The 26929-nt window shown below is 39.0% G+C and overlaps 1 protein-coding gene and 1 long non-coding RNA gene across 4 annotated transcripts in view; one reads left to right on the plus strand and one right to left on the minus strand.

The window, feature by feature from the left end:
- The window catches only part of LOC123466049, a 69183-nt gene that overhangs the window by 35626 nt on the left and 6628 nt on the right, over positions 1-26929 (plus strand). The window contains exons 3-7 of the long non-coding RNA XR_006641303.1: positions 10985-11085; positions 18541-18613; positions 19466-19585; positions 20739-20879; positions 22498-22556. This is a non-coding gene — a long non-coding RNA (uncharacterized LOC123466049). The remainder of the gene's footprint in view (positions 1-10984; positions 11086-18540; positions 18614-19465; positions 19586-20738; positions 20880-22497; positions 22557-26929) is intronic.
- THSD7A (thrombospondin type 1 domain containing 7A) overlaps positions 12001-26929 on the minus strand; it is a 492988-nt gene continuing 478059 nt past the window's right edge. The window contains exons 24-28 of one of the 3 annotated variants that reach the window (XM_045166357.1): positions 24425-24520; positions 21188-21270; positions 20625-20835; positions 18102-18189; positions 12001-17410 (exon numbers count right to left, since the gene is read on the minus strand). In XM_045166357.1, the coding sequence (XP_045022292.1) occupies positions 17326-17410; positions 18102-18189; positions 20625-20835; positions 21188-21270; positions 24425-24520 (563 nt within the window). In that variant the 3' untranslated portion in view covers positions 12001-17325. Of the gene's footprint in view, positions 17411-18101; positions 18190-20624; positions 20836-21187; positions 21271-24424; positions 24521-26929 lie in introns of those variants that run through there. The other 2 variants (XM_045166358.1, XM_045166359.1) reach the window with 2 other exon arrangements.

Below are 26929 nucleotides of genomic sequence, written 5' to 3' on the forward strand. Positions count from 1 at the left end.
GCTGAAAGCAAAATGGAACTAAACAGCCTCTTGATAGGGGTGAAAGAGAGCGAAAAAGCTGGCTTAAAACTCAGCATTCAAAAAACGAAGATCATGGCATCTGGTCCCATCACCTCATGGCAAATAGATGGGAAAACAATGGAAACAGTGACCGATTTTATTTTCTTGGGCTTTGAAATCACTGCAAATGGTGACTGTAACCACGAAATTAAAAGGTGCTTTCTCACTGGAAGAAAATGTCTGATAAACCTATACAGTGTATTGAAAAGCAGAGAGATTACTTTGGCGACCAAAGTCCATATAGTCAAAACAATATGTCAAAAACTATGGTTTTTCCAGTAGTCATGTATGGATGTGAGAAAAGGACCATAAAGAAGCCCTGGCATCAAAGAATTGATGCTTTTGAACTGTGGTGTTGGAGAAGACCCCTTAGAGTCCCTTGGATTGCAAGGAGATCCAACCAGTCAATTCTAAAGGAAATCAGTCCTGAATATTCACTGGAAGGACTGATGCTGAAGAGCCAATACTTTGGCCACATGATGTGAAGAACTGACTCACTGGAAAAGAACCTGATGCTGGGAAAGATTGAAGGCGAGAGGAGAAGGGGACGACAGAGGATGAGGATGGTTGGATGGCATCACTGATTTGATGGACATGAGTTTGAGCAGGCTCCAGGAAATGGTCAAGGACAGTGAAGCCTGGTGTGCTGCAGTCCATGGGGTTGAAAGAGTCTGACACGACTGAGCAACTGAACAACAGAGGCTTGGATTAGCTGTGAAAGTCTGATGTGGTGATGTTGGCTTCACCCAGAGAGGACAAACCATATAGCTAGAACTGAGGAAAATTTGTTCACATATTTTCGAGAACCCCCTCAGCCCTAAGGCAATCCATTCTCTGGTTCCAGGGTTGTTCATGCCTCAGGGATGTGACCGCAGCTCTGTTCTCTGAGGCCTGCCTGGACACAAAGGCATTTCCTTTCATTTGAAAAGGAACTTGTTTTTCTAATCATTTTTAGTAGATTTTGAATGTTGTACTTTTTTAGGGTGTACAGCATTTTTATTCTGCTCCATGTCCACTAGTATCTTCTTTTCCCCCCACTTTTTGTCCCTTTAGGGCAGGTATAGACAATTGTCTGGGGTCCCTTTTTCTCTAGACTAGGTCTTTCTGATCTTTTTTGCACCTGTAAGTGTGTGTATGGCAATGGAAACATCTTGATTTAATCCTACCCGGCTGTTTGGTCTTCAGGAATACTTACTGATTGATTTTTCCAAGGCTATAGGTGTGTTCCTGTCTTCCAGTGACTGACTTTGTACCAGTTTGAGAATTTCACCCTCCAGGTGTACTGTATGATCGCTCTCTGCCTGTCACAAATACCTGAGTAAGAGAATCCCTAGGGCCTTGTAGCTTGCTGCCACCGACCTGATTTCACTGTGTTTGATGGCTGAGTATGTGTCCCTTCTTTGTACATACCACATGGTGTTTATGCGTTCGTCTGTTGATGGATATTATGGTGGCTTCCAAATCTTGACTGCTGTCAATACTGTTCCAAGTCTCTTTTCCAGTTAGAGTTTGTGGAGATATACATAATCATCTTGTGATTTCCAGGTGTTATTCTAAAAGTGTTTCGAAATTTTTCAATAGCACAATGGTGTTCTCTATGAAGGTCTTATCTATTTTTATACTTACGATGGGCCAGGAGGGCTTTTTCTTCTCCCGGTCCCGCCCATTATTTATTTTTTTGTATACCTTTTGAAGATGTGCATTCTGATGGATGGTAGGGGATACCTCTTTGATATTGACTTCAAATCTGAATAACACAGGGTGGCCATGTAATTAAAATTAACTTTAAGAATCTGTTTCTCAATAGTCAGTCTTTTTATAATCCTTATTCTGTTACCTACCCAGGCAATGTGTTAAGGAGAAGACTCATTTGGAGCCTCGTTGGTCTTGTAGTTTTAAGTTTCCCTGAGCACTGGTAAAGTTGTTGTTACAAGTAACAACCTGATTATTGGGATGCCAGTGCCTTAGTCAAGTCCTGTTCTGACAAAGAGAGTGAAACATGCCCAAGGCCTGGGTCTCATCAATTTTTCCACAATCCCATTCAATGTCCGCTCGATTCAAATACCAACCCTGTCAAATCTGCCCTTCTTTGACTGCTGTTGCTCTTTCTGTGAGTGAACTCTAGAGAACAACTTTTCAGATAGAAACTCATTACCGGAGAGGTAAAGACCGCATCATTTTTCATATCTTGCAATAAAGGTACAACTTCCTTTGGATTCCTAGGCTTGGTTTCACTGTGAGCGGCCAGCCCTGACCTGGAGATTTTGATTTTTTCCCAACAGGACAATCACTATACATCTAACTGGGTACATTTTTCTCAGTTCCCTCAGCCCAAGGGCAGTTCATACTTGGGACCCAAGGCTCCAAGGATCCAGGGATGTGACTGTAGCCTGGATTATGGAGGCCAGCCGAATATAATGGTGGTTTTGTTGGTGGCTTAGTCGCTAAGCCAGTTCAGACTCTTGGGACCCGTGGATGGTAGCTGCCAGGCTCCTTTGTCCATGGAATTCTCCAGGTAAGAATGCTGGAATGGATTGCCATTTCCTCCTCCAGGGGATCTTCCTGACCCAGAGGTCAATCTCGGGTCTTTTGCATTGCAGGAGGTCTCCTGCGGAAATATCATAGCCATTGTCAAGGACTGTTCTCTACTGGAGTGTAGTTGATTTCCAGTGCTGTGTTTGTTTCGGGTGTAAAACAAGTTGATTGAGGTATAGATTGATATATATCTTGGCCTTTTTTTTTTTTTTTGAGCTTTTGTCCCTTTAGGGTATCATAGGGGATTGCTCGGAGAAGGCAATGGCACCCCACTCCAGTACTCTCGCCTGGAAAATCCCATGGACGGAGGAGCCTGGTAGGCTACAGTCCATGGGATCGCTAAGAGTCGGACACAACTGAGCGACTTCACTTTCACTTTTCACTTTCATGCATTGGAGAAGAAAATGGCAACCCACTCCAGTATTCTTGCCTGGAGAATCCCAGGGACAGGGGAGCCTGGTGGGCTGCCGTCTATGGGGTTGCACAGAGTTGGACACGACTGAAGCGAATTAGCAGCAGCAGCAGCAGGGGATTGTTGGGGCTCCGTTTGCTCTGTCGAAGGTCCTTGTTGATGACCAGTTTTTACACACGTGAGTGTTTATATGTAACTCCAAACATCCTGATTGAAAACTCTCAGCTCTGATTGGCCTTCAGTGACACTGGTTGGGTTTTCAGAGTCTGCGGGTCTGTTTTTGTTTTGTAATTGAGGCACTTTTTATCAAGTTTCAGATTCTACCCACGAGGGCTGCCACGATGTGCGTCTTCCTCTGTCAGACTTACGTCGCTGAGTATGATCATTGCTAGTTCCTTGTAGGTTGCTGCCGGAGGCATGATTTCATTTTTTTTTTTTTTTTTTTTTTGATGGCTGAGTAGCATTGCCTTGTATGTCTATAGAACACCGTGTTTATGGATTCAGCCATCGATTGACATTATGGCTGTTCCTGTATGGTGGCTGCTATAAACTGTGCTGCCAGGAATGTTGGGCTGCAAGTTGTTTTCCAATTAGTTTTCTTGGGATATACATCCAAGAATAGTTTTCCTGAATCTCATGGTATATGTTTCTTGAGGATTTTAAGGAACCCCAATGCTGTTCTCCCAGCGACTTTTTAGCAATTTACATGCCCAGTGTCAGCTTAGGAGGGTTCCCTTTTCCCCAAGCCCCTTCCAGGTTTGAGTGCGTATAGACTTTTTGAGGATGTCTATTCTGATCGGTGGGATGTGGTACCTCTTGGAAGTTCTGACTTGCACTTCTGTGATAATGTGAAGTGGTGAGGATCTTTGTATATGCTTTTTTTCTTTTGTAATCAGTGTGAATTCAATTAACTTTTGTAACTGACTTTTTGAAAGCCTGCGCTGTCATTTTTACTCCTTCACCTACCCCAGGGTGTTTCTTGAGATCAGGAGCCTACAAGCTGTTGGGTGCGGTACTGGCAGCTTCCAGTGGGGCTCGCTCCAGTAAGCCATTCCCACAGCTGCTGCTGCCGGTGTTTCTCCCCGCCGTGGGTCCCTGCTGACACCGGCCGTCTCTGCGGGTGATCCCTCAACTGTGGGCAGGCAGGTTTGGTTGGGTGTCTTAGAGTGTAACTGCCTTCCCCCTGTGTCCTGGAGCCTCTCCGTGTCCCGAGTGGAGTTTCTCTTTTTCTCAGTCCCGTGGAGTCTTGCAACCAAACCGTGTGTGTGTGTGTGTGTGTGTGTGTGTGTGTGTGTGTGCGCACGCACACACGCTCAGTCGTGTCTGACTCCTTGCGACCCCGTGGGCTGTAGCCCGGCAGGCTTCTCCAGGCGAGAATACTGGAGTGGGTTGCTCTGCCCTCCTCCAGGGGATCTTCCCAACCCAGGGACTGAACCCGTGTCTCCTGTATTGGCAGGCAGGTTCTTTACCACTGCGCCCCCTGAGCTTGCCTTCAAATTAGATTCTCTGGGGGACTCCTCCTCCCAGTGCCATGCCCCTCAGGCTGGGAATCCTGACACGGGCGGGGCTGAGCACTCTCACGCCTGTGGGAGAACTTGTGCGGAACTGGAAAACTGTCCTCCAGTTTGCGGCCTGCCACTGCGTGCGTCTATGAGAGTTGACTTTATCATGTTGGAGCCCCTCCTACTGCTGCCTGTGAAGTCGCTCAGTCATGTCTGACTCTTTGCGACGCCATGGACTGTAGCCTACCGGGCTTCTCCAGCCACGGGATTTTCCAGGCTAGAATACTGGAGTGGGGTGCCATTTCCTTCTCCAGGGGAACTTCCTGACCCAGAGATCGAACCCAGGTCTCCTGCATTGTAGGCAGACGTTTTACCGGCTGAGCCACAAGGGAAGCCTACTGCTGCCTGGGGGCTGCTGCTTTTTTTGGATGAAGGATATGTTTTTGCTAGGTTGTAGCTTTTGTTGTTGTTGATGGTTGAGCCGCTCTGGACAGTGGATTTATCCTGAGTTTGGATCACGGGAACCTCTGGTTTATAGCCAATCTGGTGTTAGCCTGGACTTGGAACCGGCACCCGGGTTGGGCGCAGGCCCTTCTTGTGGTGCTGAACTGGCAGCCTGGAGAGTGGATGCTTTCTCTGGCGAGGCAGCGTCTGCTCGGAGTAGGATTCCCTCAGGGAATTGCTTGCAGGTGGCACGGTGGATCCTCACTCGTCTCCCCCACCCTGCCCAGTGGAACTGGGGGCAGGAATGCAAAGTATCACGCTTATACGGGTCTCCACTGCTGTGCTCTAACATTCACTCTCACCGTATCCTTCTTTATTTTCTCCATGGCCATGTCCATCAACAAACACATTTCCTTATTTTTTTTTTTTAAATTTATTGGAATATAGTTGACTTACAATGACGTGTTCCTTATTTCTTTACTGGCTTTCCCCTCATTGGATCATGTTATCAGTAAGGGCAGTTTTGGGTTTCTTCTTTCTCACCTCCCACCATTCAGGCCTAGACTGGAACCTGGCACCCAGTAGGTTCTCCTCAACTGTAAATGAATGAATGAGAGAGAGACCACCCACCACTACCTGTGTTCAGTGAACACCGCTTCTCAGTCTGATTGAGAAGGTTTCAGACATCTCACTAACCAAGTGGTCTTCTCAGACTCACAGTGATAACTGTAATTTCTTCTATAAAGTAATAATAAAAAAAAAAAACCCCCAGCTTTCCAGCACTTATATTATTGCAGCAATCTTGGTATATTAGAACTGAATGTTTTCATGTGGCATTTAGCCTTCCATTTCAGCTACCTTTGTATTGGCCAGTGATGTTTAATTCCCAGTATTTTACTCCTGAATGGAAGATAAAAGTTTCTTACATGCTTCTTGTGTTTGGTCTTCACAACCAAGTTCTAACAGAGTGTTTCAGAAGATATACAGTGAGGATAGTCAATAAAGAAGAAAGGTGAGCACTGAAGAATCGATGCTTTTGAACTGTGGTGTTGGAGACGACTCTTGAGAGTCCCTTGGACTGCAAGGAGATCCAACCAGTCCATTCTGAAGGAGATCAGCCCTGGGATTTCTTTGGAAGGAATGATGCTAAAGCTGAAACTCCAGTACTTTGGCCACCTCATGCGAAGAGTTGACTCATGGGAAAAGACTGATGCTGGGAGGGATTGGGGGCAGGAGGAGAAGGGGACGACGACAGAGGATGAGATGGCTGGATGGCATCACCGACTCAATGGACATGAGTTTGGGTAAACTCCGGGAGTTGGTGATGGACAGGGAGGCCTGGCGTGCTGCGGTTCATGGGGTTACAAAGAGTCGGACACAACTGAGAGACTGAACTGAACTGATAGTGAGGATACAATTAGATAAACATTTGTTCTGCTTTTTTTCCCCCCAGAGCCATCTAATGCAAATTTTTGGAGATTCCCCCCCACCCCCCACTTAATTAGCTTCAAAAATTGAGGCTGGGTATCTAATCAGAAAGACGATTATCAGTTCTCTGAGCTTTCACATGAGTGTTGTGTGTTTTTTTTTTTTAAATCTGATGAGCTGCAAATGTCCTGCTTATTAGCTGGTAAGCACCGACCATCACAGATACGAACGGGTTTCTTTCTCCAGCTGCTCCCCCTAATGTTGCAGAAACCTTCCTTTTCAGCTCATTAAATTTAACTCCAGGCAATTACCAAACTGCAGGCTGGTTCTTTTCTTGTTATTTCTTTGGCACTTCCACATCTAGTCTCACATTAGCAGCAACCAGCCACAGGGTTGTTGTCGTTTGGGTAGTTATTTTGGAAGATAGGGACTTAGAAAAAAAATCCATTCCAAATGACACATATTTAACATTATCTTTCCTTTTATTTATATTGAAGTGTCCTCAATCGTAACCATTTTCTAAGTTGGCTTTATACGTACATCATCCCCATGAAATATTTTTGAGTTTCATTCTGTAGCAAAAATCTAGACTCTCAATTTCCAGTCGTTTGTAACACTGAAAATATATGGTTTGAAGACTACTTCTAGAGCGTAACTTAGAAATATTTTGTGAATATGTGTGTGCTATGACTTTTTCACTAATTTTTTTGCCAGTCTTCAGTTCTGAAAAATTAAAGACAGAAATAAGAGGATCTTACAGAATATTGCATAGTAGTGTGTGTTATGAATGCACCATAATTTATTTAAACTTTTACATTATGTTGCTTCCATATGTTTATAACCACAAATGTGATACATATCCGTATACTCTATCACTGTGCACAGGCTTTGTATCAATTATCCACCTACCTACTTGTCATCTTTGTCACACGCACACACACGCACAGTGTACACACATACCACACTTGTCATCTATTATCTATCCTTCCTTCCTACTCTATGGAATTACTAAGTCAAAAGACATGTTTATTTTTAATTTAAGAAAGTGCTACATCGCCCTTCATTGACTTAATATTTTCCTCATTAGTATAAACAAAAATCTACTTTGCCTCATACTTGGTAAGATCATTTATTGTCACAACATTGTCCTCCATCCACAGGGTTTTTGTTTTAAATGGCACTTTCTGATATTCACGAGAATCTTTTTTATAAGTTTAAAAGTCACTTACATTTTCTTTTTCTTCTGACACTGTTCTTATATCCTACCAAAAAGTAAGAAGGATCTTTCAGTCAATGATTTTTTTTGATCTCTTCTTAGTTTTGCTTTGTTTTGTTTTTTTTTTAAAAACAAGCTTTGTATAATAGGCAGGATCCGGTAACTCTCAGTGGAAGGTACTGCTTTTAAAACTTGTGGACTGTGTCTAGGCATGGCGCTGTTATCTAAGAATTGTACTAATTTACTGCTACATCTGCCTTGGCATGGATCACCAACATGGATCACCTAGACTCACCAACTGACTCTGATCTTGAAATTCTTTTCACTTTTCCATGAAATCAAGACACTGTATTCTAGAAGGAATGGATTTTAAATGTTTAATTCACGTATTTACACGTTTGCTGAATGTCCACCTCCATTCTTCCAAAATGAGTAATGGGGATTTGGGAAACACTGAATTTCAATTTTATTCTGTTCTTATTGTTGTATTTCTGCTTTAAAGCAAGCAAATAGTGTATCACTTGGTGGTATTATTGTTCAGTTGCTAAGTCGTGTCTGAGTCTTTGTGCCTTCATGGACTGCAGCACGCCAGGTCTCCCTGTCCTTCACCATATATTTATGGATATAAATACACTGAAATATTTTTGACTAGGGATTATTAACTTTTGAAGGCAAATATGATGCCTATTCTGAAGAGAATTGTATCAAAGTCCTCTTTAGTTTCTATTGCTGAACAAATGTTGCCATAATCTTCTTGCAACATGCCATTATATCATAATTACTACTAGACATAGCTTCAGTACATCATTATCTACTTCATTATAGGAGACATTTTAATTTGATTTTTCTGTGGATTCTTACATATAGACATTAGCATGAACATACAAAAAATAATTTTCTTGTAACTTTTAAGGATTTTTTTAAGCAGATATCAGATAAAAATCCTATCCATTATGACACCTTCTACAGTTAGGATACTTTTTAAAATTATTTTTGCAGTAGGTAGCAGGTAGTGTAATCAGAAGACATGTAGCCTTTTGGCAAAGACAGTAAAAAGTGATAAACACCAAAATCTCCAGATGAATATTATAAATGAGGGAGCCTTTTATAAAGATAAATTGTGAAAGGGTATAGTTATACATCAGCTGTCAAACTAGATGTGATTTGACTGGGTTTTCATCACTATGTTTATGAAAGGCAGTGGGTTGTGGGGAACATAGTCCTAGACTCACCAACTGACTCTGATCTTGAAATTCTTTTCACTTTTCCATGAAATCAAGACACTGTATTCTAGAAGGAATGGATTTTAAATGTTTAATTCACGTATTTACACGTTTGCTGAATGTCCACCTCCATTCTTCCAAAATGAGTAATGGGGATTTGGGAAACACTGAATTGCAATTTTATTCTGTTCTTATTGTTGTATTTCTGCTTTAAAGCAAGCAAATAGTGTATCACTTGGTGGTATTATTGTTCAGTTTCTAAGTCGTGTCTGAGTCTTTGTGACTTCATGGACTGCAGCACGCCAGGTCTCCCTGTCCTTCACCATCTCCTGGAGTTTACTCAGATTCATGTCCATTGAGCTGATGATGCCATCCAACCATCTCATCCTCCGTCGTCCCCTTCTCCTCCTGCTGTCAATCTTTCCCAGCATCAGGGTCTTTCCTAATGAGTTGGCTCTCTGCATCAGGTGACCAGAGTATTGGAGCTTCAGCTTCAGTCCTTCTGGTGAATATTCAGGGTTGATTTCCTTTAGGATTGACTGGTTTGATCTCCTTGTAGTCCAAGGGACACTCAAGATATTATTGGTATTATATTATACAACAAAGTAAATTAATACAGTGTAAGACTTAGTAGAAGAGTCAGGCTGCTTTTGGATCCTGGAACAAGGGTTGTTTTTTTTTTTTTAGAAATTTGTGATTGCCTGCCTCCTTTATTTTCCCGTATTCCCTGCTCACTCATGTCTCCCACTGGAATTTTCCATGCAATGAAGTGAAAATAAGAGAAAGCTATGAAAGAATTCTTTTACAGACTCCATTCTCAAGATAGGTTTCCAAATCCCGTCACCCACATCTTGCTGGCACGTCCCCAGCTGTCACTCCTCTCTGATGCCAGGCTCATCATTACTGATATAATTTCTTTGCCTGCCCTGTTACTGCTCTTCCCATGTCACAATATTGTGTTTTCTGAGTAGGTTAGGTGAACATATTTCTGGAAAGTGAAATGATATAAAATGATTCATGACAGAGAACTGACAACTTGAAGCTTTGAATGAATTAGTTGGTCAATTAACCTTAGTGGTCTCTTTATAACTGATCTGCTAATTAACCTTAATGATTCTTTGTCCATTAACCTCACAGTTCACTACTTCTTCGGTTCATTTAATCATCCAACAAGAATTTGTTCTTACTATGTGTTGGACTTGATTCCAGGTGAGGAACAAAACAGATAAAGACTTGGCCTCTCTCCTGTATATCTGAGAGAGAGTAAAAACACAACCTCAGGCCAAAAAGATATATAAAATCAGGACCACAGAGAAAACTAAAAAACGGCAAGAAGAAATAAAAGGGATAAAGGTAGTCAAGGAAGACTTCTCATAGGAGGTGGCATTTGAGCAGAGACCTGCATGAAGTGAGGGAGATGCCAGGCTTATATCAAGGGGAAGAGTGTTCCAGGTAGAGAGAACAGTAAGGGCAGAGCTCTAAGGAAAGTGTGTGGTTTTAAGAGAAGATTTGGTTCCAACTTCATCACCTCCATGCGACACTGGCCTCAAGGGCCATCAAGAGAGGACAGTAAGCATGCTGAGGAAAAAGCAGAGAGCTTGGGACAATGAAGAGGCATGGGCCCTTGTTAATATCATCTCTGCTTGGGATAGAAAACTAGATTGTGGAGAAATAAAATTCAGAAATTTTTCTTTACCCAAAAGTTTAAATTTCGCTGATGGCCTAAAATTAACAACTACTTTGGTAGAGCCGGAATTGCCATTTAAAGATGATATGTAAGAGAGGACCAAACCCAATAGCCAACACAGACAGGAAAGACAGACATTGTTCAGATTTGCTAGTCACCAGAGAAATGAAAAACCATGAGACAGACTGAGGTTTTGTTCTGGCCTGGACTGAGTCTTTTCCATAACTCAAATTGTGACCAAAAAGCTATGGGATTTGCCTTGGGTGCTGCCAAGGGGAGGACAAAGGACATTTCACTCTATTTGAAATAGTAATGGGAAAAGAAATGAAGCTATTTTCCAATTGTATCTAAATGTAACTCATTTTTCTGTCTTCTCTTTTTCCACCCCTGTCACCATCATATTCATAAGATTGTATGATCAGGGAGAAAAACATGGCTGAACATATATCAGATTGGTAACTTGATTTCCCTTGGCAGGGAGATGCTATGGCAGAAGGTGGAAAGCGGGAGAGGGAGTGATCCTTGAAAGAAAAAGGGGGGAAAAAAAAAAGATGCAACATCAGAAAGCCTGACTGCAGGTAAGCACTTCTGTATGGACATACTGTTTCCAGACTAATGGACATTGACAAGACCTGTAAATTGTAGTGTGTGGTGGCTTTTCTTTGGAGTACATTTGATGTGTAATGAAAGGAATCACTAGGGACTCAGACCAACCAGCAACATGTTCATATTTGTGTTTGCAGGACATAAATTAGAGTTGCAAAATAAAAAATGAAGTTAGTGATTTGACTATGAATGTCCAAGTACCTAGAGATACGTCAGTTATTTTAAAAATTCTCCTCTTGAATCAGTTGTAATGAACAAGATAGAAAATAAGGAGGCTGCAAATCACTGTGTTTTCATCAGGCATTTGAGTCTAGCTATATATTTTGAGCTTTATATACTGTGTTTAACAGGTTCCTTCCTTATTAGCTATATTTTAGCAAATAGCGATTTCAAAAAATGTTTTAGTTGCAAGCTACCCTAACAATAATTGCAATGATTCATCTAATTTGTGCATCCCTTTCAGAATTTGTTAACATGTGCATCTTAATTTGGAGTGAAGGAATCTTAATTTATTCACGTATGAGCTTCCACCTGAGGGTTAGTCCCCTGCCGGTAGACACAGGGAGAAGGGACAGGGAGTGGCGTGCCTTCTGACTGAGGGGGAGAAGCGCTGTACCGCAGTGTTCCAGCGTGTCTCAGCATCCTCTGCTGCTTCCTACCTTGTAATGTACTCGAAACCAAGGGGTCCTTTGTCCAGGATGATTAAACTGTGGCTTCTGCAGACACTTAAAGGTTTGCATCTCTCAAACTTTCTAAATTGGGATTGTAAACAAAAAGACCCAAGAGAGGGCAATATGGTAGTAAAAAGGTGTTTTTTTCACTGAAGATAAATGTTAACCCACACTTCAGCAGCAAAGGATGCAAATTAAAACACAGATACACACAAGTAGAATGAAAATGATCTCCATGTTTTATGTTTATCAGCAACAGTTATTTACAAATAACCCATATGAAAATGTAAAAAAGCATATTACATCTTCACATGCCATCTGTATTAACTGAGTAAAGCTTAGTGACAGTATTTGCAAATCTGTAGTAAATTGTACATAGACCTCTTGTGCATTAAAAAAGAAATGTACATAATTTAAAATAAATTACATTACACAATTTACAAAGTAATATTAACAAAAACTTCTTAGACAGCTGCCTTCTTATTTAAACAAAATAAATAGGTAATTAAATTAACCAAAAAAAAAAAAAAACACATTTAGGGGGTTATAATTTATAGAAAGACATTGCAAATTTAATAAAGTTATATTTTACAATGACAGATACTGATCGCTTCAAAATCTCTGTGCTAAAAATAGGCAAGAAAAAAGTACCAGAAAGGAAATCTTAATGTTTATTTAAAAAAAAATAAACTTAAATAGAGTCCTGAAAAATAGTTGAGAGAAGCTCAGTGAGCATTCAAAGCAGGTAATCTAGAAACTATTGCTTAAAAAAAAAAATCTACAAAACACGGGAAGACTGACACCCAAGGACAGTCTAAATAGACTAGAGATTTTTGATCGCTGGAAACATGACTCTCACAACTAAGTGTCTTCAAAAAATTTGCCCATTTTAAGATCAGGCTTGGTAGAAGCACAAAAACATAAAGCTACAAAATTAACGCTATCCATTTAGCATTTGTTTTGCTCATTTAACAATGTAGACATACCCATTTTTCAGTGTCCCTGCTAGATACAGAATTATCGTATCACACCGCATAATATCCTTTTTACAGTCCCGTCTGCGGGGCCCACACTCCTGTTTCAGACCCTGAAATCCTGCTCTGTTAGCTCCGGCCACCAGAGGGCAGCACCAGAGGGGACAGGCAGCAATTTCAGTTCTCACATCGCAACCAGACCCAGGGAAGATGGTTGTCTGACCTGATTCCTCACAGATGTGTTCACGGACTGCTCTTCTTTCAACACCCTCAAGCTTAGAGGGGAAACAGAACAAGAAACACATTTTAATTTGATAATATATTTACAGATAGTGAGACCCTGGGCCATTTGGGAAGCCTGATTCTTGCAAGGCTATTCAAACCTTGATTCAGCCTAAGGACAGGCTCTTTTTTTGTCCGTTTTGAGAGCTGCAGGCCTCCCTTGCTGTCTCACAGGGTAGGACGTGTACAGAGACGCAAGGGGAAGGTTGGTGGAGGGGGGAGTACTGGGTAGGACTAAATCTAAGGTAAGAATTGACATTTTTACAGAAAAGGTCTTTTTGTGGGGTGTGGGGAGGGGGGAACGTCCTCCACAGCTTTCCTTTCTTTATCCATGTCTTTGACTGGTACAATTCTGTTTAAACCAAACTGTTCACACTCTAAGTGACACTTTGACTCCAACAGAAAAGAGATATAGGTAGTCACCTCTTTTCTTATTAAAAATGTAGGCATGTTTAGATGGTTCTAGGGGAAGCAGACAAGACTAGTTGTTGCTAAGGGAGCAGACTGGACAAGAGACCAGGCATTGATCATTGTAAAGGAGCAAGGGTATATAGCGAGTTGGAGGTTAGGAAAAATTGAGAGGCGTTACTTGCTTCCTGTGAGAAGTTTTAAATAACTGACTTTGTCTTGAAATGTCTAGGAACTTAAGAGGGTTCAGATTAAGCTGCTGGGACCACTGCCACCTGCCTGAGGGTAGAGCAGACATATAGCCCACGCCTGCCAGCATGGCCTGACACACAGATATTACATGAGGAGAAATGTTCACCAAGTTTGAACACCAAATAGATGAAGGGTGATGTGTGCGTCATTTTCACTCATTAAGCTTTTCCCCTTCTTTTGAATGTCTTAGATATGCATGTAAACAAAAGCCATTACTAATATTTTACAATATCTAGCAGAGTCTTATGTGTGTCTTATGTGTGATAATTCAATAAATATTAGTCTTATTACAGGTACTTTGTGCTTTGCTATAATTAAGAACATGCTTTTATGAACCGCTTTTCAAATTAGCTTTAAGCTACACTGTAGTGTCCTCGAAAAGGCTTTGAAATAAGGATTATAGTCAGTTTCCTAGCTTAGATATTGATGAATGAGCAAATCACCCCCTTTCAAGATCAGTTATGTCACTTCTATGTCATTTAAATGGAAACAGTCCAACAAAATAATACTGTGTCAATATTTTTCATTTCTTTTTTTTTCCCCCAACCAAGCAGACCTTCGTACTTACAGAACAGTGATTCTTAATCTTTGTGGGCTCACAGACCATTTTGGTAAGGCAAAAGTGTCAATAGACAAGTTACTACTATATTCCCCTCCTGAATTCTTAGAATGAACAGGAGGAATACTGTTTTGATGAAATCCCAGTAAAGTATTTAACTCATTATTGACTTATGCCAAGAACAAAAATAAGGCTATTTTCATGTTATAAACATGAATATAGTAACCTTCATTTGTCCAAAATAGCCTCCCTGTACCTTTCCTAACAAAAGGCCAACTTCCAGTATGCTCCCTAGTATTAGGTCACACTGAATCTAGATTACTTCATACATGTAATGTTGCAAAAGGTAATCAATTTATGAGTAAGGTCACCTTGGATTTTCATAACATAATTTTGACCTATGAATTCATTTAATTTTAACAGTATAGGTAGGAGGACACTTATCTGCTTTCTGAATGAATGCCATTGTATAGTATTATAACTATATCATTAGTAGTAACAGTTTATTCCACTCAACAATTTCAAGGGTGTAAGACTTAGCAAGATTCTTCACGTAATGGTAATAGATTCTTTCTCAACCATTTTGGACAAATGGGAGCTCATTTTACTCAAATAAATCAACTTGAGGATTATCTGGGAGACCCCTGAGTACATTTATTGACAATCACAGTTTTAGGGTGACAATATTATTTTTGTCTTCCTCTTTTAGTGAGACAGATGAGATGGAATTTGTTTTTATGCCTTTCCTTGTTGAAATCCTTGGTCTAAGGCAAAATTCTCATTTTCCTGATAACCTGTTTGCTCAGAAATGATTTACACATTGCTTAACACAGGAAATACTGATCAAGGTTATTAGTGCATACCACCTTTAATGCTTATTGAAATATGTAGAAATTTGCTTATTTGAGGGACAATGACATTCTAATCTATCTTTTGTAATCTTTGCAGATACTCTAGAATGAAGAGTAGGGTGAATTCAAACTCTAGTACGAAGGTGAAATACCTTCGAGTCCTAACCACTTGTACAGCAACACAGCTCTGTTTAAGATAAAATGGCTTGTGATACTTTTTTTTTTTTTAAAAGACCTGAACATCTGATGTCCTCTCCTCTCCCAAAGGTTGTTGCAAAACTGTTGCCTGAAAAATGGTATTGCTTTTTAATGGCACCTTTTGGATTTTCTTTTCATATGAAAGAAACCAGCCAAGTTAGATATCATTTTACTGTGCCATTCCCAGGGCCACATCTGTGAAAAATATAACTACTTGCAATACATTAAGATGTTTAATGACTGCTTTTTGGTTTTTAAATTAAACCCTGATCATAGTCAGAGGGTAAATGAGTGAAAACTCAAGATGACATGATGGAGAATTAGCACTGGAAAAAAACCTCTAAACCAGCAAATCACAACTTGCAAATGTGGCCTGCTGACTTTATAGGAAGTTTTATTGAAAAATAGCCATGCCCATTCTCCATGGACTGTATTGTGTATTGTCTATGGCTGTGTTCTCACAATGGCAGAATGGACAAGCTGCAACATAGACCTGGCTGGAATATTTACCATCTGACCTTTTACCAAAAAAAAAAAAAAAAAAAAGAATGTGTCACCCTTGGTCTAGATATTTAATGAGGTCCTGGACAAAATATTTATTTTTCTCTTTTGAAAATTCTAGTTTTTGATATCATACATTAAAAAGACTTGCTTCAAATTTTACCACTGACAAAGACTAAACTATGGATTTTGAAATACATTCCTTCTGAAAGTAGGAAAACAAATCTGGGAGAAAAAAAAAATCAGACCATTTTGATTTCTTTTAATTACAAAAAATCACCAATAAATTATTTTTTCCATCTGCTCAAAATTAAAAAGACAACCAGCTCCTTTTTTTCTTTTCTTTTCTTTTTTTAACAAAGATAACAAATATAAAAATCTAGTCATAAACAGCCTTCAAAGTACAATTAGAAGCCGACTAGAGGGGCCCGTGTTTTGGAGGGTTAGTGAGTTCGGGACTTGAACTTGAAGTTATCGCCATGCTGTTGATATCACAGTGGCTGCAGCCATGAGGAAGTATGTATACAGCAGATGTAACAGCTAACTCCATCCTGTCGCCGTCCCAGCTGAACTTTTACTCTCTTCAGGACACAAGAACTTGTAAATGTCTCCATGACACTTTGAGCACAGATGTCTTCATCCCATATGAAAAGAGGCAGTTTCTATGGCAATACTGGTTAAGCGCCTATCATGCTGCACTAATATAGTGCAAAAATGTGCCTTCCGTATAGCAAAAAAAGATCCAGGCAACCAGTTTGAAAATTAGGGAAAGTAGAAATGTACTGTATTCACACAAGCAAATTAGTTTTCCAGACAATAACCATTGTAAAATACTGAACTTGAGGACTCTTCTAAGGTACTAGTACATGTCCAGCATTCGCACTTTGGAGAGAGACAAGAAGTCTTACAAAAGGGTCTTTGCCTCTGAAATGCAGCTCAATGAAACTATTATCAACCACCAAGATGCTGAATTTACTCAGTGGGTTTTCTGCTCAGTTTAGAGCTTAGTTTTAGCCACCATTAAAATTACTTATTAACAAGTATATAATCTGACATAATAATGTGTATCATTCAATTGAGTAGGCATGTTGTTATGTTTGAATATAGTAGTGTAGAGATTTTGGTATTAAAATCTTCATGCGAAAATGTTACTAGGGGTTAACACTGCAGACAGAGGCTTGCATCAGGCATCCTAAACTGGTCAATCCCACCATCGTGTTTTTAGAGATGAAAGTGAGTTATCAGTTGGTAGATTTCAGAAAAGATCACATAAGACTCTCAGAATGCATCATGTATCAACTAAATCTCCTAGAATTCTCAGGGCTGATGGTTTCGATGTAAGTAGTACTGACTTGGTATATCCAATGGCACTGTGATTTTCACTCCTTCCTTAATGATGATCTTTTAAGAAGTAACACTGTAGTTTAATCCACACCGTTTGAATAGCTTTGTGGCCTCTGGATATCCACAGCAAAGGCAGAAAGCTGAAATTGGAAGCTGCAGAGTAAGTTACAACTTACATGTCAGCATCTCCATCATAGGCTAAGGTCAAAGGTTTCAGCCGGTTGTTTTGCCTTCTTTGGGGTTTCTTTGGCTTCTTGCTGTTAAAAAAAAAAAATCAGTAAAACTGTGAGAAAGAAAATCTTCAGTTGTAATTTTTATTGCTTTAAATGAAAAAAACTGAAACAATGATAAACCTAAAAATTGCTTAATTGCCTACACTTTCTAAATTCAACCCCCAAATTTGATTTTCTGGTTTTTTAATTCCTCAGTTTTATGCTCTGAATAAACATAAACCAGAACCCTTCAAGTATGTTATTATCCTGTAAAAGAGAAATTATCTAGATATAATTTCTCTGGTACTAATAATGGAATAATGTTATAGTATAGTCATTTATATTTGTCCACAAACTTTTATAAATAACACAACTTATAATATGTTTTAAAAGACAGTTGAATTAGGTATTATCATAATCTCTTCCTCAGTAGTAACTTAATAAAAAAAGTACAGTTCACCATAAGTATACAAAGTAATACATGGTGCTTGCATAACCAGGGGGAACAACTTGAGAAGATGACCTGGGGCAGTTCTGGCTCATATTCAGAAATTAAATGGTTCGGATTCAGTTGCTTTTAGATTATCCATCTATGCTTATTCAGAAACTCAGATGAACCCTAAATAAATGTGGAATGCTTATTTGGGACATTAGATCACTGTTCCTAGTTATGGCCAATTGGAAGTATTTCCTCTGAAATAGATCTCCTTAGATTTTTAAATATTTAAACACTCACCAAGCTAGATAGATCATGGAGACAATGAAGATGAGTAACACGAATGCCCCAGCTGCTACACCATAAACCCAGGTCTTCAGTCTCCCATCTGAGAAGAATAGACATTGGTCATTAACTTACGTTAGTCTGCTGTATATATTACAGTCTTTAACTATGACCAATGACCAGTCACATATGACCAAGTTCTTTGAAAACTCAAAATGAATTATTGCTTAGGCAGAGTTAATGATTAATGCAAAGCTGCTATTATGTGTTAGATGCTCTTTTGTTAAAGATAAATTCTCAATGAAAACTGAATTGAAAAATGATAATGTTGCAATTCGAGTTCAGATTTCAAGTTAATATGTCTAAATTTCTGCTACTTCCTATATGGATTTTACTTTAAACTCATGTGTTATGCTATATAAATGTTTTCTTCTGATTTTCATTCTATCTTCAGAATGGCAATTGTGAGAAAAGAAGAAAACAATGCAATTTCAAGAAAATTCCTACAACTTTTTTGATGCTGACAGGTATCTCAACGTAAATTTTGTCATTTAAATATTTTTTTCAGATGAAAGTAAATATATTTAACATTTTTGGAATTAATAATCCTTTATCTAGTTTATACTTTAGAGTGTGCTTTAAAATTAATTTGACAATATCATTTGTAAAAATAACCAAGTTTGATTAACACATGAAAGAATCTCGAAAGAACTTTTTTTCTGTCTTTTCCATTTATGGAATCAGATAAGACAGGAACTTTTTTTCTAGTTTTATGACAGGAACTTTTAAAATTTGGTTTTCTGGTCTCATTCTCTTTGAACTTCTGTTTTATATTCTGAATAAACTTCAAATGGATGATAGTATTAATGATTTTGTCTAACTTGTTCCTCACACCAACATTTATTTTCTGTTATACCCAACCAGCTAAACATTAATTTTATTTATATTTATTTTTTTAAACATTAATTTTAATATTGAAATTATAGATTGGGCAAACTGACCCCACAGAGACTGGCTTATCCAACATTTGAAAGATGTCAAAATCAGTACTATGATGATGATTATTATTTTGCCTAGAGCTGGATCAACTTAGGAGTTCATTCATATGCTGGAAATAAACCAAGTTAATATTCTAGATATTTTTTTCAATTCTAAATATTTTTAAAAACTGAGTGAGTTCAAAATCAAAAGAACTGTTCTCCTGTTGGGTTTATCCATCCTGAGAGAAGTTCAGCAAATATTTTTGGGTTTTTCAGAAAACAAGAGCATGCTCTAATTGTATGTTTTTATAATGTATACCTTTTTAATATATTAAAATGTTCATTTTAGGAAAACTATAAAATGAAAAATGACAATAATAATATGTTATATTTAAAAAGCAGTTTTGATATGAGGAGATCTGCTTGGATTCTTGGTCAAGGTCAAGATTGCAAATGGCCATTTGTTGGTCCACCATCTTGGATATTGAGAAGAAGAGCTGTCCATGCTTACACAGACAGGTCAGCTTTATAAAATAAATTTTATCTTCAGATCAAAATCTAATAAAGTCAGGGATAATGTGGTTATATATTAATCACCCAAGTGGTGAAAATACTTTAAAAAAATCCCAATAGTGATTCACCAGTAAGGTAGAGTGTTTTGACTCCATGCATTAAAAATACAGCTGTGCTAGCTATACAAATTCTTTCCTTTTTTTCTCAAGTTTCTGCTGGCGTTAGGAAGAAGTTTATGCTTTGCTTTGCCTGGCAATTTCCTTTGGTCATGAAGTGGTAATCCCTCTAGGGTGTGAGGAGAAGTGGCGTGAGCTGAGTTACATAGAGCTCTCGCAGCACATTTTCAAGCACCAGCTTAGTCCCAGGGGTGAGTATATGGCTGAATCAACTGAGGAGACCGAATGCGCGGAGTAAGGATAGAATGTGATCAGCCTCCAGGCTTCACGTCCATTACTGGATACATTATGAGCTGTCTGTTTAATGACATGGGTCTGGTCAGTCTCCAAGTTTAGACTGTCCCATTGAGACAGGACGGCTCCACGCCTGTCCCCATGTATCTGGTCCTAGTACAGATTCTGAGTATTTGAGTGTGCCAGCTCCAAGCACTGACAGAAATTGGTCTGGCTGCCAAGCATCCCCTGCATTACTGACCTTCCCATTTAGGGTTCAAATATTTAACACTCTGTGGTCAGATGGAAAATTCTTGAATGTCTTTTCATAGTTTTGATTTGTTCTAGTTCTGCATGACAACACACTTTCCCCCTAATATTTTCACTGTTAGATTGCTTTAATCAATGTGAAAATAATTCTAAATTTATGACTGAAATTTATCAATCCTAGAATTTTTCTCAGAAGAGAGCAGATTCATATCTCTGAATTTTGAGTATGATTGTCTTTTTCATAATTGTAAGAATTATACGAATATAAGACAGTATCAAAAGAAATGACTATAGATGAAATAATTCTCTGTTAAGAAAATGCTTGCTCATTATTGGTTAAATATACAGCCAAGGAATGCCACATCAGCACTGTCTGGTCACTTCACCTGGCCCAAACGGCTGCAGAAACCAGGTCCTTCCCCGTCCCACTGGGTTACTGGAAGGCTGGGTTGGATGCACTGCCCGACTGGTTTTCACGTCTCCTCTTTTGTCCTCCACAGTGGGTATCACCATCACGGGGATAAGTGTGCACTGCTCAAGTGTACCATTGGAAGACATGACTTCAGTGTACCCTTCTTCACAACTGCATGTCCTTGTCTGCAGGAGAACAAGACTTACACTGTACATGCAAGTTGATCTTTGTAAGTATACCACACCTGACCTGAAGGGCAGGCTTTAAAGAAGTACTGTTCTGGGAATTTACTGCACGTAATTTCTGTCACCACTATGTAAAAAATAACATACTTTTTTGGTACCTTATACAAATTTATTCTAATGGTAGAAGGAAGTGCATTCAGAATTATTTATACGGGTAAAAAGAAGTAGTCCCAGAATAGAATTTTTATGCCTCAAAACATTTTTCGGGGGGCGGGGGGGATGGATTGTACCAGAAGCAGTGTGATGACAAACGATGAAGCTGGCTTGCCTACTCTAATGAATTCACACATACCTCGCTACAGTATGAGTGGGGTTGACTACACGGTGGGTTACAAGACCTGTCAGCATCAGGCTGGCGCACCACCAAGCAGCCCCCTGCAGAACAGAAAACCATATTTTGACAAATAGCATCTCCTGCAGTGATAAAAAAAAAAAAATAAACCATTGCTGTAGAGGGGTCTTTGAATCCTGAACTGCCTTGGGAGTCCCACAGATTTCTGAGGGCAGCTTACTGGAATACCTGGTTAACCTTGACCACTTTATTTAGGAACTTGAGACCCTCCTCATTCAGAGGACACAGTACTTGCCACCCCAGCAGGTGCTCAGAAGTACCTGTTGATTAGATGATTTTATAGCCGATAGTCTGAAAACACTAATTGTCTGCAAGCTAATGTCATAGTTTCTGAGACCAAGTCCAACATTAAAAAGCAGATTTAATTCTCTTTTAAAGTTAAAATTCTTTCCTTATTTTTCTTTTTTTTTAATTTTATTTTATTTTTAAACTTTACATAATTGTATTAGTTTTGCCAACAAATTCTTTCCTTGTTTTTCAAATGAACAGTCTTCAACTTAAGATACCTTTTTGATTTATGTGACAACGTTGTAAATGGATTTTTTTATAATATGTATTTCTTTTGGAGAAAGGCACTAATTCAGGATTTTTTTTTTTTTTTTTTTTGGTATATAAGAAAACAAATGCAGCTTCTAAGTGGTATGTCTGCACTGTTGTTTTCACTTGACACTGTGGTCCTCTAGTGACTCCTCTTATTTCCTCCTCCTTGAGTTTAACACCAGGTATGCCACAGTTGTTACAATGAGGTTTTCAAGATGAGACTAGATGCCATTAAGAAACAGACCTGGAAGCATGTAAAGAACTCATAGCTTCAAACCACACTTGATCAATTTCACAGAATTTTAGCAAAGCAAAAATTTTCCTTTATTTATGGAACTGATGATCCTCTGGAATCGAATTAAAGGTGTTAATTCTTTGCGTTATCACTTAACAGTATAAACAAAATATTCACAGAAAAATTGTTATGGAAAAGCAGTTAGTCATTGCAAGGCAGCTGGAGTGACATGGCTGTACTGAAGTTATTAGCATTAAACACATGAAGACAAAGGAAACCATTGTGAGTTTCCTGTAAGGACAACTATTCATAAAATTAGAACAATCGATCAAGGTAGGTAATATACTTTACATGCTTGACTATTTCCCATAAACAGTCTCACCTCTCCTAAAAGATGGGAGGAGAATGCATATAGTGTTTCATCACAAATCATTTACACAATTTTTTTTTTTTTTTTGCTATAAAACATCTTTAGACGGGGATAAATACATGGGATACTCTATGGAAAAGAAATTGAAAATATGATTTCTACAGGTAAGTCTTTTAAAATTTGACTTACCTTATATTGGGGAATAGCTCCAATTTCAGTGTGAAAAGAACTTGTAATGTGTAGAATAAAAGTCAGACAACGATTATTTGCATCCATATTTGGGGGGAAAAAAAAAGAAAACACTGAAAACTAACAGGATTCACTGGAAAAGCTGTAAAACTCCTGATTAGTTTAAACAAGGTAGACATTCATTTTCAACACCTGAGTTGAGTGGTGTCCATGCATGCTAATTCACTTCAGTTGTGTCTGACTCTCTGACCCCGTGGACTGTAGCCAGCCAGACTCCTCTGTCCATGGGGATTCTCCAGGCAAGAATACTGGAGTGGGTTGCCATGCCTTCCTCCAAGGAATCCTCCTGACCCAGGGATTGAACCTGCATCCCTTACATCTCTTGCATTGGCAGGCGGGTTCTTTACCAGTACTGCCACCTGGGAAGGACCACCTCTTTCATGTCTTCAGGTTCAGAAAGCCTGTGCTCCTCTCCCCAAAGCTCTGTCTCCCCCTGTTGCCTCTGAGAGTGCCTTGCTTGGATTTTTTTTTCCCCAGAAAATGACACTGTCAGAGAGCAAAGGGTTTCCTGGTAGGTATCTTGTCTTTATTATAGATGTGTCCACTGAGAGTTGCTTTATCAAGTGTTTCTTAACCCAGATTGCTCATGTATAAAATCTTATCTTCACAAGAATACAATTTGACATCCTGCTCTAGATTTCATAGGCTGGAAATGCATAATTAGGTTTCAGTAAATCCAAGTAACTTAAAATTCAATATAAAAATTTATGCTTTCCAAAAAGCATATTGATCCCTGATCCTGTCATCTTACTGTAGATGTTACAATTAAATTTACAAATGGATATTACTCAGAGGCACCAAAATGCACACTACCTTTTTCTCTGCCAGAGGGTCAAAACAATGGCAGCAGGTCAGTGTTTGAGACACTGGGGACCCATCTCTGGGTCCATAGGCTTGATGCTGAGGTTCTTCTTCCGACCTTAGTTCCTTGATAGGAAATTTTTGCAGGGTGGCTCACTCTATCTCAGGAGCCAATTTTCTTCCCTCTTCAAGAGTCTTTGGGATCCCTTGCATTTTACTGGACTCAGATAAGGAAACTTTTAGTAACTGTCTTGGAGAAGGAAATGGCAACCCACTCCAGTGTTCTTGCCTGGAGAATCCCAGGGACAGGGGAGCCTGGTGGGCTGCCGTCTATGGGGTCACACAGAGTCGGACACGACTGAAGTGACTTAGCAGCAGCAGATTAATTCTATGGGGTCTGTCTGGGTCAAAGGGAATTAAAAAAAAAGCTCTTCATTTGGATATCTCCGTTCAATGTATAATAAGGTTTGAGTGGGGACAGAGTAGGTACTGTGACTACTCAGATGTTCTGAGCCTCAGTTTTACCAATAGGTCTTGTATCTTAGTTAATTAAAAAAAAACTAGAGGTCGTAGATTTCTGAATTTAAGCAAAATATTTGGATTTGTATAATCATATTCTCTTGGCAATATTTTTGGACTGCATATATTGCCTCTAAGGCACAGAAACAGATATAGTCAACAAAGACTGACTTTTTAGCATGTAGTATATAAAATTTTTAAGAAAACAATCTGAGATAACTTATAATAGTAATTTATTAGAATTAGTAATATCTAAAATGGCTGGGTGAGGGGGAATTTAACTGAAATATTTAAAAGTAAAATAATTTATCACTGGTCATCAGGTACACAGCTCAGGTGTCGTGAACTCAACCACATGTGGAATACTGAAAGAATATCTCTGTTTTCTTAATTATTTTCTTTAACCAATTACATGTGTATTATAGGAAGACTTTCAAAGAACAAAGAGGAATGGAAGGTTTACCTGTTACATTTACACCATCTGATCTTTGACACCAGACTGTTCGCGAAGAGCCCTTCCAAGCACTGGCCATCCATTTATATTCGTAACACTGTCCATCTGCAGGGACACAATACACATTAACAGAGGCATTCTGCAGGCCAGGGGGACATCATGGAGACAGGTATTAGTGAAATATTTATAAACAATTAGAAAGGGATAAGAAGTCCATCCTGAATGATTCAAATGTGAAGTTACCATCCTGAAGTTGCCATATAGATGTTACAAAATTCCAGATGCGTACCTAAATGCCAACTAATTTTCCAAGTCGGCTACCATACTGTTTGATGTGAACCCATATTTTCAATTTAAATTTATGTTTTATTTAAAGCATTATATCAGACATACAAATAAGGACAAATAACTGAAAAAATATATTCAACTACCCATCATTCAATTTTAACAAATATTACTGTTTAGTCATATTTGCTTTAGTTTTGTTTGTTGATGAGTAAAAAATACTAACAAACTTGATGGCCTGTTATAGTCCTTCCTGATCTTCCTCTGTCTCTGTCCTGCAATATGCACTATTTTGAAGTACATACAAGCATTTCTGTGACAGGCTTTTTATTCTTTGAATATGACTATAATATAAATATATGTAATCCATAAATGACTTACAGCATTATTTTTAGGCAGTTTTAAAATTTAAAAAGCATTATATTGACACATGATACATATATCTTTTTGAAACTTAATAGCCAATGTTATAGATGAACTATTTCTATGTGATTTTTTAATACAGACACAGTCAATTAATTTTAACTGCTACACAGAATTCCATGATACTAACTACAATTTATTTCCTCTATGGATGGGCTTTTACATCGTGTTCAATTTATACTATTACAACAGTGCCCCAGTGGCCAGCCTTGTGCAAGCCTCCTAGTGTTTCTTTAAGGTAAATATTTAGAAGGGAAATTTCTGGGCATTACTGTAGGGATAGCTGAAACTTTACTAAACACAGCTCATTGTTTTTCTTTAAAGGGTGACAGTTTACATACCCGCCAGTAGTGAATAAGAGTTACTATTACTCTAAACCCTCAAAAACATCTGTAAGTTCCAGATTTAAATTTCTTGTCAGTGTTGAGGGTATGGAAAGCTGTCTTGTCATTTTAACTTGCAGCTATTATCAAACAGTAAGAAAAACGTTTTGCAGCATTCAGATTTCCTCTTGTGAACTGCTTATGTATATCTTTTGGTTCTCCCCAACCCTTACTGAAATCTATGCCTTTTCTGAGTTGTGGGAATTTTTTATTCTAGAATAACAGTTCTCAGATGATGGTCCGGGGACCAGGGATGCCTTTGGCATTCCCTCAGAGTATGTGTCGGAGAAGGCAATGGCACCCCACTCCAGTACTCTTGCCTGGAAAATCCTATGGATGGAGGAGCCTGGTGGGCTGCAGTCCATGGGGTCGCTAAGAGTCGGACATGACTGAGTGACTTCACTTTCACTTTCATGCATTGGAGAAGGAAATGGCAACCCACTCCAGTGTTCTTGCCTGGAGAATCCCAGGGACAGGGGAGCCTGGTGGGCTGCCGTCTATGGGGTCACACAGAGTCAGACACGACTGAAGCGACTTAGCAGCAGCAGCAGCAGCAGCAGAGTATGTGTGTGAGGATTTTCCCTTCTAACTGCACACCTAGGTAAGTAAGTCTGGACTTCCCTCACATACAGAAACTAAACTAAGACGGCCATAGACTGAATGCAGAGGCAGGTAAGAGAATCCAGCTGTCTTGTGTTAAGCCAGATGTTACAGAGACATGGAAAAGTGTAAAAGAAGACCATGCCTGTCATAAAATTTATTTTCTTTTTGCTTTGGAAAATAGTTATTTTTCGGGAAATACGATAACATACAATTGATTTGTGATTGTTTTAAATAAGTCACCAAATATTTAAAACCTTAACAGTTGTCATTTTCCAGTGTGCAAAAGTTTGATATGTGTACATCAAAGAAAAGCCATTTGGGGTCCTCCACAGTTTTACAACTGTGAAATTGTCTTCGAATGCTGAAAAGCTTTAGGATAGTTGTTCTAGACATGAATTCCTTCAAACTGACTTCAGATCTTTTCTGTGTCTGTGGCTTGTCTGGTTTATGAGCTGCTTTACTGTGTGCACACGCTCAGTCGCATCGCATTCTCTGTGACCCCGTGGACTGCAGCCCGCCAGGCGCCTCTGTCCATGGGATTCTCCAGGCAAGGCTCCTGGAGTGGGTTGCCATGCCCTCCTCCCATTTCAATATGTAGAAGATTTAAATTTTGATTTAAAAGTATTTTTATTGTTTACCATTTTTGTTTGTGATCTTGGTGTTGTACTGGGGAGATTTTTCTCTTTTTCTACCCAACTTTGTTTTATTTCTTAAGATTTCACACAAATGGGAGTTGTCTGTTTAAATTTTTAGTAAGACTCATAATTAAAGCCATCTAGGTTTTAGTGTGTGTGAGCCTATCTGACACACTTGGGTTTTA

Source organism: Bubalus bubalis, chromosome 8 (genome assembly GCF_019923935.1).
Source record: "Bubalus bubalis isolate 160015118507 breed Murrah chromosome 8, NDDB_SH_1, whole genome shotgun sequence".
In the NCBI taxonomy this organism is placed as follows: domain Eukaryota; kingdom Metazoa; phylum Chordata; class Mammalia; order Artiodactyla; family Bovidae; genus Bubalus; species Bubalus bubalis.